The sequence below is a fragment of the Hesperophylax consimilis genome, chromosome 26 (assembly GCF_061612785.1).
Source record: "Hesperophylax consimilis isolate HC1 chromosome 26, BYU_Hcon_1.0, whole genome shotgun sequence".
In the NCBI taxonomy this organism is placed as follows: domain Eukaryota; kingdom Metazoa; phylum Arthropoda; class Insecta; order Trichoptera; family Limnephilidae; genus Hesperophylax; species Hesperophylax consimilis.
This window is the reverse complement of record NC_142861.1, coordinates 11,472,064-11,488,935: the sequence shown is the minus strand read 5'-3', so window position 1 is coordinate 11,488,935 and position 16,872 is coordinate 11,472,064. Positions and strand designations below refer to the sequence as shown.

General features: G+C 32.1%; 1 protein-coding gene across 6 annotated transcripts in view; it reads left to right on the top strand.

Annotated features, from left to right (window-relative positions):
• Positions 1 to 16,872, top strand: part of Mmp1 (Matrix metalloproteinase 1) — an 81,218-nt gene that overhangs the window by 52,796 nt on the left and 11,550 nt on the right. For all 6 annotated transcript variants that reach the window (XR_016304895.1, XR_016304892.1, XR_016304894.1 and 3 more), the window contains exons 2-5: positions 7,982 to 8,108; positions 9,917 to 10,024; positions 13,445 to 13,616; positions 14,469 to 14,544. Coding sequence is in view for 1 of the 6 variants with exons in the window: in XM_089647432.1 (XP_089503558.1) it covers positions 7,982 to 8,108; positions 9,917 to 10,024; positions 13,445 to 13,616; positions 14,469 to 14,544 (483 nt within the window). In the remaining 5 variants the exon portion in view is untranslated. The remainder of the gene's footprint in view (positions 1 to 7,981; positions 8,109 to 9,916; positions 10,025 to 13,444; positions 13,617 to 14,468; positions 14,545 to 16,872) is intronic.

The following is a 16,872-nucleotide window of genomic DNA, read 5'->3' as shown; positions in this document are numbered from 1 at the left end:
GCGGATGATTCATTTGATGAATAGATATAGGTTGACGAACTCAAGAGAAGTGCAGGAAAATTGGATAATTTGTAGACTTTGAGAGAGACTTTTGATCAAAGCTGGATGCCAAAACGCTTATGAAGGAGAATTTAGATAAATACTACATTTAGTACCAAGATAATTGTACAGAGAGATATACCGTAATATGATATCTGCATAGTTCTCATTTCCACTATTATCCACTACTTTCAGACAATTTTACCAATATTTTCAGACAGAGAGAAATATAATTACATTTCAATACTCCTCAATAACTCCCCAACAATTATGATTTATGTGATAGATTTTGTAAAGTATTCCAGTATATACTTGATTACATATTTTTTTTTTTTTGGGATTAGCGTATCATTGTAATAAGCTTATAAAAACGATATAACAAATTCGCCCACTTCAAAAGGTGACTTTGATCACTATCTTATTTTTTAACTCACCCAATATACGATTTTTTTATACATAATGTTTCGATAAACATGTGCAATAAATATGACAAAATTTTCCATCACAATATTTTTATAAAAAAATTATTTAGTTTCAAAGTTGACGGTTGACAAAATCACCCCATTTTAGTATACTATTAAAATTATTAAAAAAAACATTTAATTTTCGTGATGAAGTTTATTTCTTATCGGTGTTATCATAAGGCTTGAAATGGCCATTATGTTTAGTGTCCGGATCTGAATAATTAGGTACATATCTCACAGATCTACGTCACCTTCCTAACTCATTTCACATCCTCAACAACATCCCTCGAATCGGGATGCTATAGTCCTACTGACTTCGGGATGTTAAAAAATAAATAACTCCTACCATAGCTTTCTTTAGAACCAGTTCTTTTTTCATCTCGTAAAATTTCCTTTGCCCTTTCGTGATCGATAATTTACATCCAATTTAACATTTGACTTATGATTCGCCTTCACAAAACATATATTATTGACGTTGGACATGAACATGCATAAGGCGAGGTTAGTGATCCTTATAAAGGGACCAAAACAAGTTGATTATAATAACCGGGACCGCCCCTAAGGTTTCGGAGCTAATAGGACCCATGTGAATACATTACCATTACCGTGTAGGGTCAATGTATTAATCCATCATTCGTGCTTTATTTTTATTGTTTTATTGGGGCTCATTATAAAGGAATTTTTCAAACACTTAGGAGCTTTAATTTTGATACTCTTTTAACTTTTCTTTTCTGTAGCAAATCTTAAGTATTGATTAATGATGGCGTTTTAAGGATACCTTATATATTAAAATTAAAATAACGAATATTTTTAGATTTTTTTTTTTTTTTTTTATATATTGTCACAAATAATCTTTGCCAAAAAATAGTAGTATTTTTTTTAATTTAAAATAAATTAATTAACAGTTACGCTAGTATTTTTTGTAACGTAACCCACAATTTTATTATAATTCTACTCAAGCAAAACTCTAGGAAAATCTTCAATTTATTTAAATAATTTTTTTTGTATTGAAAATTGTGATTTAACGGATAACTTCGCCATAACCTAACCTAATCCTAAAAAAAACAGCTGTGTAAGATAAGATTATGTTAGGTTTATATGGCATTGTGCAAATGGAAAATCGTTTTGAATCTGTTCTGAATGCAATTACCAATGTTATCCAAATTGACCATGGTAATAAATTACATCATTGCGATTCTTTTAAGGATAAAGAAACCATCCTGTCACTTCGAATGCAATCAACAATGTTCTCAAAATTTGTTTTGACAGCATCGCCATTCCATTGTAAAAATATTATGTACTAAATACACAATTTGGCTGTCCTGAAACGGGAATCCTTCCCAGTTGGACAGACAAAGGTTCATTTTGTTTTGTATTGTTTGTAATTTATATTATATTAAAAAAATATATTAAAGCAAATAAGAAACAACTTAAAAAATATTACTTTTTTTGGCTAAGATTATTTGTGACAATATATGATAAATTTTTTTCTTGTTTTTTATAAGATTATTCGCAAAATTAATGGCTAAATCGTCCATTTTTGGAGTCCGGTTTTCAAGCAATTTTTATGCTTATTGCCTGATTTGTAGTGATATACGACACACTAAGAATAAGGATCCTTCAGTGGCTGATTTGGCTTGACGTCTGAGTCCCACCCATGCGTCGTGAGTTCAATTCCTCTGCTTGCTAAGTCCTCCATCACGACACAAGCAACATATTCTGCTTACTGTGGTGGTTTTATCAAAATATTTTTAAACATGTGTTCACGTAGGTGGCCTTTACCGAATAAATATATTGACGAGATGCGAAAGAATTCCAACTTTCTTATAACATATTTGTCCTTTACTGAGTTTGTTATGAAATTAGTCAATTCATTCGTTATAGGCCTCCAGTCCCGTTTTTAACGGGAATACAAATAATTTGTCAAGACTTAAAAATTAACAATATTTCATATCAGTAAGTTTTCTCCGTGTGGGAGATTTACAAAAATTGTCGGGTTATTCGACTATTTATTTATTTTTCGAATATTACAGTCAATGTATTTTATTAAATCTTAATCCGGTACTATGTTTAATTTAAGTCTACTTAAAACACAGTATGCGCAGTACAGCGAAGTCGCTCTGCGCATCCTAATGAGACTAAGTACAGGTGTAATGACGGTGCGCAGCCTTGCCTAGTATCTGCCTATCCAGTACCGCCTTCTCGGTTTCCTGAACCCGTCAGAGGTTACATACGCCTTAATGAACCGGAAATAAATACGTCACAGATTTGATCGATCAGTAAACATGGCCGGGGATCAATTGCGGAAACGATTTGATCCAAACGTGATAAGATTGTTATTTTTTTATTGTTGTATGGAAGGGTCAGTTTAATTTAATTAACATGTTTTCTTTGCCTTATTACATAAGCATACCACGTATATTTTATTGATTTCCGTAACAATGGATTTCAAATATAGAATATAGAAGAACATGAGATGTGGACGTATTTCGTGATCAAAAAATTGATCAATCTTTCATATGCAGAAATTTCACACTAATTATCAATTTTTACTGTGATTCATCTTCATTATGAAATTGGGACGGCTATATACAACGTCATGCAAGTTTAAGAGAGACAGAACGCGTGCTTAATGGAATAGAACCTCAATTTTTTGACATTAGTTTCCATTCAAATCTGTGTAGTAAAAAAAATTCAGTGATTTCCAACAAAAATTATTACAACTGTTTCTGCTGATATGAAAAATTCTAGCTTTGCTTCCCGGTTTCGCTTGGGTCTCAAAACTCGTAACCATTAAAAATATAGAACAAACGATAGTGTGGAAACAAATCTTATTTTATCACAGTGTACTTCAAAGCTCCATAGCGCACGATTGAAATAATATTACATTATGAAATTAGTTGCTTTGATGGAATAATTGCAGACAGAAAAATGTGCACATTTCAAGGTTTTAATGTTATTAGTGATACAAAGAAAGAGATTTTAACTTATTTTGGAGATTTTTCATTTTATGCAGTTAAAAGTTTAATGAAAGCTACTAAAACTGTAGAGTTTTTTTAAGAATCATTTTCTGTAGTCATGCATTGCATTCAAACATTATATTATTAGTGTACATTTGCAGTCTGCATGATAAAAAAATGTCGATAAAACTGTCATTAAATGCTGTAAAAATACGACAGATGCATCTGCCGGATTCAAACGGTTCTAATAAAAAGTAAACATGCTCGTAAATTATCCAAAACTTTACTGAACAAAACACACATTGTTTATTTACACAGTTGGTACTGTTTGCACACCCTGCAATAAGCCTTTATCATTAAATTGTACAGTGAAATCCCTGTTAATTGAGATTTGCCATCTTACAACATTGGATATACCGGTTAAAGAAGAATTGATACCAAGTATAAAAAATCTGAGATTTTGAACAATTCTTCAAATTTAAAACTTAATTTTCAAATTCTGTGAAAGTTCCTTTCAAGTTCTGTGAAATTTTCTTTTCAAGTTTTGTTATTATTTCAGTTTTGTCAAGTATCTGGCCTTAAATGATACAATGACAGAACTTGAATAAGACTTTCACAGAAGCCGAAAATGAACGTTGAAATCTGATGAATTATTCAAATTCTATTAACAACCTATCCTTAGGACGGGTGTTTCACCGAATTTGAAATATTCATCAAATTTCAAAGTTGTGTATAATAACAGAACTTGATTGGGACTTTTGAAGATTGATTATTAGATTTTGATAACAGAACTCGATTTCTTCAAATTTTGTCAACAACCCGTCCGTTTTTATGAACTTCAGCAATCCTTTTTTTCTTATTCAACAATAATGACATATTTGAACAAACAATATAATATTTTTTCAACAGTTTTTTTTTTTTTATATTTCAAAGCTTCATTGCTCAAGATGGAAATGTCCTTGCTATTTAAAAACAGTTTCGTTGATCTAGGAAGGTACAAAAATTTTATGTCGAAAAGTTTTCTCATTTAACTAGAATAGGGCTGTAGAGTGAATGGCCAAAGGAAATGCATTATTGCATTATTACATACAGATGTCGGATTTGCAGGCATTAAACCTTTGTCTATGTATGTAGTCATAATAATACCTACTTACTTTATGTGTAGGTAATCCATCGTAAGCGGTGTAATTTTAAAATAGTTACGGCCAGTGGTTTAACAGAAATTTAAATGTAACATTATCATCAAATGGCCACTCAGTGCCATTTTGTTTTCTTTTTACATTTTAACGGTCCCCGATAAACGCCAATTTCAGGTGCGTTTCGGTTCTCTTTCAAATTTTAATAAGCTGAGAAGCAGTTGTCCTCTTCTTTTGAGCACAATTTGTTTAAGAGTTAAAACGGATTTAGAATAGGCATTTAACGAGGATCTTTCAACTGTTGGCCATTTGATGACAATTTTACATTTGAATTTCCGTAAACAAACCTGTTCTTAGTAGGAGTAAAAGGAAACACGTGGATTTTTTGCATTGATCAAAGAAACCGAGTACTATTATCACGCAACGTTATAATGATAATTGATTAATTAAAAAAATATATATTATTTATGTTCCTACATAGCATAATATTAATTAAAACATATTGCCTAGTGTGACCAATTTAATTATTAGGTTTGACGTGGTTACTGGTTACATCAAAATTATCTGCATTTCTTTTGAAAATGCGTTGCAACTACCGCTAGGAACGTCGATAGAAAAGATTCCCTCGACTATTTATTTTAGATATCTTAAAAATATCACTAAAACAATATTATATTCAATATCATTGACATCACAATTAATTTAAACTGATAAACAAATTAAAATAAGCAATGATTAATGGCCCGAAATAATAAAAACATACATACATAGAATACAAACAGAAAAGTAGTGCAATACATTAAACACAAACATGTGTGCAAGAAGCCTTTTATGGGGGATATTTGGCCGTTTCCCGTCTCCAGAGGGCCATCATGGGGGACTCCATCCAGGAAACCATGGGTTAGGGGATAGGTGTAGTCTGCGCCATAAGCTTCACAGTGCTCTATAACCATTAATAAAACAAAATTTTGGTTTTTTATCACGTTTTCTAAAGCGAATCACGTCATAAAATAAATATTGATCGATTATGATGAATGAAAATCCTGTCTAGATATATTCATAATTTTCTGAGAAATGCTTTCAGTGTTGTCAACCAAATAAATAAAAAACCATACACTGTTAATGATCTTTGCAGAGAGCGTTTTTGACACTGTTTTCTTTCTTTTCTTGTACAAAGCAAGTCAGCAAACTAATGACTCTTTTTTCTTTTCTTAAACCTTTTTCTTAATATATGATTCACTCCGCATGTTGGCTATTGATAATAAAGAATGGGAAGATAAGGATGTAGCATCATACCACGTATTAGAGCAGATGCTGAAGAGCATGAGGAATCTGGATGTAGCGGATATGAATCACAATAAGTTGGTGATGACTGATCGATGATCCATCAGAGATACAGGCGCCAGCTAATTCTTAAATCATCAGATATTTTAATGCCTCCGGATACCAAAACACAAATATTAACAAAAATGACCAATTTTTTAATGATTTTACAAAGCATTCATTATCATAATCAAACATACACACAAGTAAAGGTTATTCAAAGAAAAAAACACTACCTTTAATATTTTTATATCTTCAAATACTTTTATACTACCGGATGCCAGATTTGATAAGATTTTGTAAATTCGATTTGATATAATTTTCGTTAATAAACATTTCGTTCTTACGATAGACGGAGATCAACTAAATAAATAAAATACATTAGAAAAACATACATACATAGAATAAAAACAAAATTATCCCGTTAATAAAGTGACAGTATGCAAACTTTTTGATAAAATATTAGTCATTCAGAATATATCGAGAATACGTGATCTTTTTCTAATAGATATCACGATGGAATGCCATAATATAGTAAGTATGTCAGTATCAATATCAATATTAGTATGAAGACGTGTTCTGCCGTACTCGTTACTTAGTTATTAGTCGGTATACTTGTATTTACGATCCGTGCACAGTAAATCCACGATACACTCCCGTTAGCAGCATGTAATTCAAGTTTTTTTGCAGCCATATGATTTCATTTTGGGTGCGACAGATTCTTTGATAATGTATTTATTTATGCATGGGACAAGAACATCTGAAACATGACAGTTTCTTGCATATACTCGTATTTCTCTAAAGCATAGGCTATCATTTGCACAATGTTGGTGTCATTAATATCTTCAATTGACCAATTGAAGGAATAATTAGATAATTAAATTAATCGAATGACGAGTTTTTGCTGCATTTTGTCGTCATTTTATCATCACGTTGATCGCAGACACATCATCGTCTGGTACACGTGATAAATCCTGACGTAACCCAGCCTTTGTAATACTGATATTTCATTAAAAGGTGCACCGAATAGCTAGTAATCCCATGACAATTGGTGCACAGACAGGAGAAACGACATTTTTTATCAAGCCTGTGACAGATCACTCTATGGTATCGATTCTCCAAAGACGTCGTTCTTATTCTTGAGTCTCATCGAGGGTACATAATTACATAAGTCAAACGTCAAAAGTCATTCCACTCGAACAACGAGTGGTTCGACCCACTCGTTGTTCGAGTAGATTGACTTCACCGAGAATCGAGGCTCAATTCCAGCATATCGCTCGCCATATTTTGCTTTGCGGTTTTATGACGAGCGATATGCTGAAGTAGGCTAAGCCACGATGTGTAATAGCGTAATTTGTCAGCCCCATAATGGCAGTCTAGTTGCGATTTATATATTTTTTAATCACTAATGATAATCTTTTTCAAATTTATTAATTGATGTAATTTTAACAGTTTCCAATAGTTCATTATACATAACATTATTTACCTTTATTACATTATTTACCTTCCATATACCTATAAAAACTAGTCTATCCAAAACTCTTTTTGATTGCAATAAAAATATAAAAACTGAGTCATTTAGATACTCGCTTGTACCTAGATTGCATGAAGTTGGCAATATTTTCTCAGAAATTGTAGATTTGTTCAACTGCACGGAATATAGTAACAAGAAGGCTATAATAACAATTAAGTTTAGCATAATACCATTCTTCTGTATTGGTTCTGTATAATTTTAAATGCAAATTTTAATATTGATTACTATTTCACTGAATTGTTATGTTCATGTTTGTAAAAGCTCTTATGGGCGTATAATAAATAACTAAATAATATTTCATTCCTTTGAAGAATAAAGTGTTTTGTGTATTGGCTCTGTTCTTTTTTGGTAATATGATTTCATTGCATGTCCTTGTGCCAAGCATGTTAATGTCCTTAATTACAACGTTGTTTTCTTGTATTCAACAGTTCAGCCTTTGTGTGTCCTTCCTTCAACAGCCAAATTAACTATTTCCTTTCCTTAAACCGTTTTCCATATCTAATTTTTATTTTTGTTTGTCTACAGATATATCTATCGCAGTTTGGATACCTCAACCCTCAAGCCAGCAAGACCAGTGGGCCAATCATCGATGAAGCCACCTGGACAAAAGCCATCTACGAGTTTCAGAGTTTTGCAGGGATCAACGCCACTGGTAATTTTTCCATTTTTATACGGTGCATTCAGCTTACATACCTAATATTATCATATTTCAACGAATCAATCCAGTAATCATGAACAGCCCTTAAAATGAATGGCTTCATACTGAAAGTGATTTCAGATAGAATCCATTGAAGCGTACAAACCATCACTTTTACATAACCTTTTCTGTTTCAAAAATAAAGAAATTAAATAACCCAATGATTAGCACAAATTGCTTCTCAAATCAGCAGAGTTTAAAATTAAATTCCAGAACATAAATATTTTGAAAAACTAAAAACTATACAATTTTTTTAAGCTAACCAAATACCATCCATAAAGTGCATTACATGAAGAAAAAAAAACATTTAAAAATTTTAAAATGCAACTCCTGATTTTTCGTATTTGTCTTGTGTAATAAATATACGAGTGTTTTCGGTTAAATGGCATTTATTTTTAACCATAAATTACACTAAACTAAACGAGATGTACCTAATTATATTTAAATTAATCAAAATGCATTGTAATTGTATTATTTTGACCATTGACACTGCTTTAAACAAAAAATCAGAAGATTAATTTAAAATGATACATACATAATATTTGAAAAATTCAAATCATTAAAATTCATGTCTTAAATCTTCGAGATTGATAACCTCCATTAAAAATAATGTATAACAGATCGCAAAGTTATGATTCATGAATGAGTTCGTTTGTTAAAAGTTTAAAAGTAAATGCTTTGAACCTTTCTGCAGTCACGTCAATTAGTTGCAAACAAAATCAAAAGAAATTCAAGCGGGTCTGTTCGCGTTCGTAAACCGTACAGTTTTTGCATTGCCAATTACTATTTGTTGTACTTTATTCGTGTTAAGGTTATTCAACTTTTCCAATACGCAAACCATACAAAATACATTTTAATAATTACCATTGCTCTTATATATGTATGTATTATTATGTATGTTTGCCTAGCAATGTTTACTGAAAATTAAATATAGTAGATTAACAAGTGATGTATCATATCATTGTTATTTATACAGTTATTAACGTTGATACAACCTTATTTATCCGGAAACTAATAAAAAATTTCTAAGCATTATAGAGACAGACAGTGTTCTTAGAATGATGAATATTGTTATGAAATTTGTTAATTTTAGCACAGTACAATTGATAGATTACTCGAACTTACTTCCCGGTTTTGCTCAAAAATATATTTTTTTTATCAAAATATATTTTTTTGGAAAAAAATTGACACTTATATTGAATTGACGTTGCGAGCAACTAGAACTACCAGAAATACCAGGTGGTAAAATCTGAACTAATTTCATGATGCCAGAGTTCATAAACATAGTATTAACGTTAAGAAGCCTAACTTAAATGATATTCTAGGATTCAATAAAAAAACATCACCCACTATTATTTACCTGAATAAAATTATTCTTAGACCAAAAACTTTTTTTTTTTAAACATGTCGAAATTGATTAAAATTTTAAATTTTTGTGAGTGCGCGTGTCTCGTTATTTTTTTAATATTCCATTTTTATCATAAAAAGTAATGACACTTATTACGTTTTAAATATTCGTCACCTCAAACCACATGATTCACTATGATGTTTTGACGGACGTTCTGTGGTTCATCCAATGTATATTTGGTTGTTTTGTTATCAAATATTTATCTAATCTTAAATTACGTATTATTTACATTTGACAAACCTCAATCCTGATTAGTAATTAGGTATTAGTTACTTGATTGCGACTAACACCTGTTACTAATATATCTTTTATAAGCTTTAGGTAATGTGATTAATTATTCTTTTTTTTCTTTCAGGTGAACTTGATCCTGAAACAACCGAGCTGATGTCTCTGCCAAGATGTGGTGTAAAAGACAGAGTTGGATTTGGTTCCGACTCGAGGTCAAAACGTTATGCATTGCAAGGTAAGCACTTCCAGATGTACAGTTTCATGAAATTGTAGCTAAATTACAGTGAACTGTGATAAATATTGTATAAGTGATAAATTTTTGCCTAGATATCGCAGTGATGTAGAGATAGTTTAATGAAATTGTGGCAACATTGAAGTAAATTGTGAAGTAGTTTGGTGAAATTGTAGATACCTTGTGATGTAGTTCGCTGACATTGTGGATACGTCGCAGTGAACTATGATAAATATTTATTTATTCACGCAAGACTTTTACATGTAAACAATTTTTGAGGTAAGCTGATCGGGAGTACAATAATGAGTGTATACATAGCGTAATAGGCCGAGTAGAGATAATATTAGCGGTACAATACTAGTTGTCGTTGAGAATTGTTGTACATTCAAGTAATAGTTGTTCAATAAATCATGTATAGATAGTACAAAATGTGGCTAGATATCGCAGTAAGTGTAATTTAAAGATAGTTTAATGAAATTGTGGCAACATTGAAGTAAATTGTGAAGTAGTTCGCTGAAATTGTGGCTTCATCGTGGTGAACCGCGAAGCATATATAGCTTGATGAAATACTTGAGATTTAGTTCTTTAAAATTGTAGCTACATCCATCGCGGTGAACTGCAAAGGTGCTTGAAGTTGAAAGGTGGATACCTTTTGATGACCTTGCGAACTCAAATTGAGATAAATTTCACAAGCAAAAAAGTAATACTTTGGAAGCGCATCTATTTTATTAATATTTTTGTAGGTAGTAACTAATAAGTGTTCAAATCGTTTATAAGTTCTGTACGTTTTAAAACTCGCCGAAGTTAGATTGCTAGTACCTACTATGTTAGATGTTTCTGTGCCTTTCGTAGAATCGTTGCCACAAACTTATAACTATTAATAGTAAATTTAGCAATTCAAAGCAGTTTTTTATATTATATTAAAACCCAAACCCTTTTTTTTAAATTAAAAATAAACCAAATATTTATTTAAGCAAACCGTAAGCTACAGGGTTTTCCAATAAGAGGTGTTATTTTGATATTCAATCGTAAAAGATCAATGGTTTCGTTGCTTGTGTGGCACGTAGCGCCGTCTTGTTAAAAGTAAACGTTGTCCAGATCAATACTATCCAATTCCGCCCATAAAAAATCATTAATTGTCTCTCGATAGCGCAATCCATTCACCGTAACTGTTGCTCCAGCCTCATTTTCGAAAAATTAAGGTCCAATGACTCCGCCGGACCATAAACCGCACCAAATAGTCATACGTTGAGAACAGAGAGGCTTTTCAACAATAACTCTTGGGTTTTCCGAGCCCCAGATGCGACAATTTTGCTTTTTGACGAAGCCACCGAGTTGGAAATGGGCCTCATCACTCAAGATGATTTGCATTTGATTAACTCAAGTGAATTTTAATAATTTCAATGCGTTGTTGACGCGTGTATCGCGTATGTTCCATTTTTATTAATGGCCTAGTTTCTACTTGTCAAATGTCGAAAAATGACAGCTTCAAAAGTAACATCTAGCGAAATAGCGGGCTATTCAAAATAACACCTCTTATTGGAAAACCCCATACATTGTCTAATGAAAACCGCGACATTTAAAAAAATGTGACCAACAAAGGCCATAAAGTTATAAATCAGTATTTAAAATTTCACATATCATCATAACCCGCGATATCATTGACAAACTCATCCTTTATCGGCTAACCACATAAATAAAGAAAAGGTATAGGTACTAAAGTTAATGCTGCCAAGTAGAGCCTAAGTCACAGGGCGTAACTTTGGGCGCGATAATTCTGTTTAATTTTCGTCTATATCCACACAACTTGAAAGTGCATTTTTATGCGTCCAACGTCAATTAAAACAAATATAACTAATGGGAAGCACACCCACAAAAAACAGGCCTAACGTTTACACAGATTATTATGACAGTTTGAAAACAAATAACATTAAGTTCCGATTTTGTTTCGCGTGAAAGGTAGGATAATCTACTTTGTTAATTGAAGGTAAACCTTGGGATGTATTAAACAAATACAAGATAATATACGTGTTTGTTGTTTATCCTGGATAAAACGTAGATAAATTCATTGAACCTTTTGTTCGATAAGTGTTTGTCTATAGGAAAGTCAACATCCGTACACTGATATAAATCTCACCAACTTTGCATACTTAGTCATTAAGGCGATGCACTGCGTCGTGTAATATTTTAAATTAAGCCGCTATCAATAACAACCCTTACGTGGATGGCGATAAGGTTTAAATTCCCGCTTAACACCATCCGCCTGTTTTGATTTATGAAATAAAAAAAGATGGCCAAATAGTGCCTTTTATTTTATTTTGTGGATGTTCAGGCATAAATATTTAATTTTTTTTCGATCATTTTATAAATAACTTAATTTTCTACATTATACAATAAAATCATAACCGAAAATAGGTTCGTAAGTAGGAGATTTTGAACTTTAAAGCAGTTTTCATAGGCCTTATACATTATTTTTTTCTTGGCTTATAAAAATACTTATCTAAAAATTACTCAATTATTTCAAAGGCCAAGATGTTTTCTACTCGCAGTATTTAATTAAAGCATCTGAAACATTTCTAGGCGACAAAATTTTCAAACCAAAAACACATGATTTTGCATTACTACGTATGGCATCGTCTTAAATCACGATTGTCATGATTTTCGTATGTGATTAGTTTTCAAGTTGTAGGTAGGTACTTAATTTATTTTTAATGTGAAAAGAAGTAATTCTTCTTTGTATTTTGAAGAGAATAATGTGAAGTTCTCAGAAGGAAAAGGGTATTTTTGTAATGTTTTTTCAGGAATAACTTAATGAGTAAAACCTCTATTTGTAATAATTGACCGGTCGGTGGCTGAGTTGACATCGTGCTTGGGACTCACCTAGACGTAGTGTGTTCAATTCCTCGGCTGGCTAAGTCCTCCATCACAACACTAGCAACATTTTTCGCTTACTGTGGTGGTAATAAGAGATTTCAAAATGTTGTCAGGTTATTCGTAACCCGGAAATGTTTTTCTTTCTTTAAAAAAAAAATTAATCATTGAAGACAGTAAAAGCGAAAATTTAAAACATCATTCATCTAGGAATTGAACCTAGAAAAAAGGTATGCTTGATTGGTAGGATTCTGGGGGTCAAGAATGACGGACGTATATACGAATCCATCCCTGGCACTGAGGCGCCAGGAGATAATTCTAGAGAGTTCGGTTGGAGAGGTTATAGGGTATCGGCCCACCATACAATTAGTCAAGACTTGAAGAAACATTCCTCGAACCGGGAACACCTGCTAAATAAATCACCAAATTTAGCTTGCCACTTGGGGTGACCAGTAGAGGTGTTGATTGTTGATTGTTGATTGTACCAATGTACAATTGGTGGTACCCAAATTGAAAATATTTATTAATGTTTGTATTTTTATCTTCCTTCAGGATCTAGGTGGCGAGTAAAGGACCTCACCTACAAGATCACCAAGTACCCTCGCCTCCTGAACAAGGATGACGTTGACATCGAAGTGGCAAAGGCTTTCGATGTTTGGAGCGGTTACACCGACTTGACATTCAAGCAGAAACCTCAATCCCAGGCCGTTCACATCGAAGTCAGGTAGGTCACATCAATGAAGACTCCTAACAAAACTACGAAATCTAAAATTGTAAATGTGCCATAAAAAACGAATATATACCAATAATTTTACAGGATCACAAAGCTGTTGGTCCATTTAACGACCCATACACCAGCCACCACAATCTTGTGTTCAGTATTAGAAATTCTGAGATTCAATAGCAAATCTAAGCCAGAATTCATAAAAAAATAACGAATTACAACTTTGCAAACCTTTCCATGTTTTCCATTAATCAAATTCTATTTTATATTTGCCACAATACTGAGTTAACCTACACTATTGATTCATCTTAGCGATATCGTGTTTTAAATCGACCGTTTTGCATTTAATATGTCTGCAAATGTGTTTTTACATTTCGTTTCCGTTTTAAGATGGTGTCCGTTTTAATGGTTCAGAAAAAGATTATTTTTTCAAATTTAAGATCATCGTGTTTATTTCGATTGCAATTAGCATTTTTTCAATATCATGGTACCTACCTACCGGAAGAAGTTTGAAAAACAAATCTCATTGAGATGAGTGACATGTTTTTTGAAAATTGAAATAAAAAAATGTATTTTTAAAATATTACATAGAATACATATAGGTATTTAAGTAACTTTTTTCAAATCTCATGATTTCAGAGGAAATTTTGGTTTTAATTTATTAAATCAGTGAAAATTTAAAACACAAACTTTTTTGGAAGCGAGATCTATAACTGTTCACAGAACTACCAGTTACTCGTATATTGCATCAATTCGCGAATATCTTTAGCGGGGAAAGGATTGAAAATATACTAGTTTTTTTTTTGCACTGTTTTTTAAATCGTTTTATTAATATGTGTTTATTTTGAACAGGTTCGAGAAAGGAGAGCATGGAGATGGAGATCCATTCGATGGACCAGGAGGTACCCTTGCCCACGCCTACTTCCCCGTAAGTTACTTCCTAACATATACATATATTACATGCTAGCTGTTGTTAGCTGTTATTTTTAAAAAATAGCACATGTTGCTTTTACGTCCAATAGATGGCGCTGTTTTTTTTTTCAATAAAGCAAGTTTTTACCTGTCACAGGTGACATCTTTACATTATGGGTACATAAAAACACACGCGTATTCGAATGCAACGTTGTTTCAAAAGTTCAAAGGAATCTGTTTGGAAGATTTAAGATTTTGAACAAACGAACACTTACATATTAGAACAGAAATAATAAAAGACAATGGGGGGAGTCTATGCAGCCTTGCCTAAATTTCAACACTTGTTGATCAATTGGAAAATATGAACAAACACCATTGAATAGGTAACAATTTCATCAAAAATGAAAATGAATGATTTTGTATCAGTCCTGACGTGGCGACATTTAGTTCATGTTGTAAATTATTTTTTGTATTCAATTCGTTTTACATACTCAAATAATAACAACACGTATGGGCGAAAATTAATCCATAGTGACATTTGCAGTGCTAACCTAGCTGGGAAGTAGAATCATTAATTTTTATTCACATTCAAAACTATCTCTCATGTACTACCAATATGTGGTTACACAGATCAACACATTTTTGACGCAAACTGCTGTTGTCAAATCCAAATGATTATAAAATTACAGTGTGTAAATTAATAAAATGTGATTTTACATGTAAAATATGCGATATTTTCAAGCCCTTGTTTTCTGTTTTGTCTATTTTTTGTAAAATACATGTATTTGAATTTCACTTTTGTTTTCGGGAATAAATGAATTGAAATCTTGGGAGTGGATATTAACCGACTCGTTGTCGATGACAATGCATGCTATCAACTTTTGCTGGCAATCGCGTGCACACACGCGGACATGTACGCATTTCTCTAAAATCGGAAGACATTACAGCAGTTAATATACGAAATAAATGTCGTTCCTGTCCGGTCTCCCCGTTTACTCCAGTCCATGGGAAGGAAGGTACAATCCGCACTCAAATAAAAAAAAAATATTTAAAATTTATTTTTACGGGGTTGATTTTTTGTTTGTAGGTATTACTATCCATTGGCTGTGAGCTGTAATAACCAATAATTATCACTTTTATTATGCAAACACAGGGTGGAGATTTTCAAAGCATAAAATACATATTTGAAAAATATATAAGTGTACACAATATTGTTACAATTTGTCAATTTTCATTCCAACTTCCAAAAATCAAACTGTTCACGTACCGACCTACTTCAAACTCGAATTTTAGTTGCAAATCACACGTTACTTAACTACAATAGACTTAATATCTGCAAATGTATATCTATATATTATTACTATAAATTAGTGAGTTATTATTTATCATGGTGTTAAATTTTATAGGGTCCTCTGGTTGACCTTATTTGCAAAATTCAACAAATTTTAACCTGTTAAAATAGACTGTATTTAAGTAGGATTGTGATGATCTCCTGTCTACAGAGAATTATTATTGGGGTCTCTATCTAGGAAGCCTGCAGCCATGATATAATTTATCGTTCGATTATCTTCACATCACAAATTGATCACAATGGAAATTCTGATGAAATGACTCTTTCATATTTGAGACAAAAAGTTCTCGGCGTACATACCAACTATCAATGCCGAATTTTGTTGACATTACGCATTTGGCCAGTTTTAGCCTCAGATTCTCCACGTAGTTGTCATTTAAAAAAGACACTGGTAGCTTTTTCACTCCAATCTGAACATGGTATACAAAACTCTTTTTAGTAAAACTATCGAATTAGCAACATTATCGAACTGTTTTGACTTTTTCTATCAATATAACTTTGCTACATTTATGTAAATATCTAGCTATACAAATAATTGTATTTTTTTGTACAATACAGTATAGAATTCATACCAAATAATAGCAGGAAGTACTCTTACGTACAGCATTTCCAGTATTTACATTGGTGAATATCACAATCCCTAGCACTACACATGCATACACTACAACATTGTTATAATATGTGGTAATGGCCTATTTCGAATCACTTCAATGTCATCCGCGAATGAATTTTTTCAAACGGGTTTACTATGTAATACATTGACTTTATTTAACTGTGTTTCAACGTTTGGTAAAGGTTACGAGGTAAATTTTGGATAGGGCCTGACACGCTTATTACGAATAATTTTTAGAAAAAAACTTTATATTCGCCTTAATTACTATAAAATAACACTTTTTGCATTTCGGGCGGCGGAAAATTATGCATTTTGATTTTCAATTGCATAAAACCAAAATTCACTTCGCGAATCGATGTGGCGACAACGCGACGCCATTA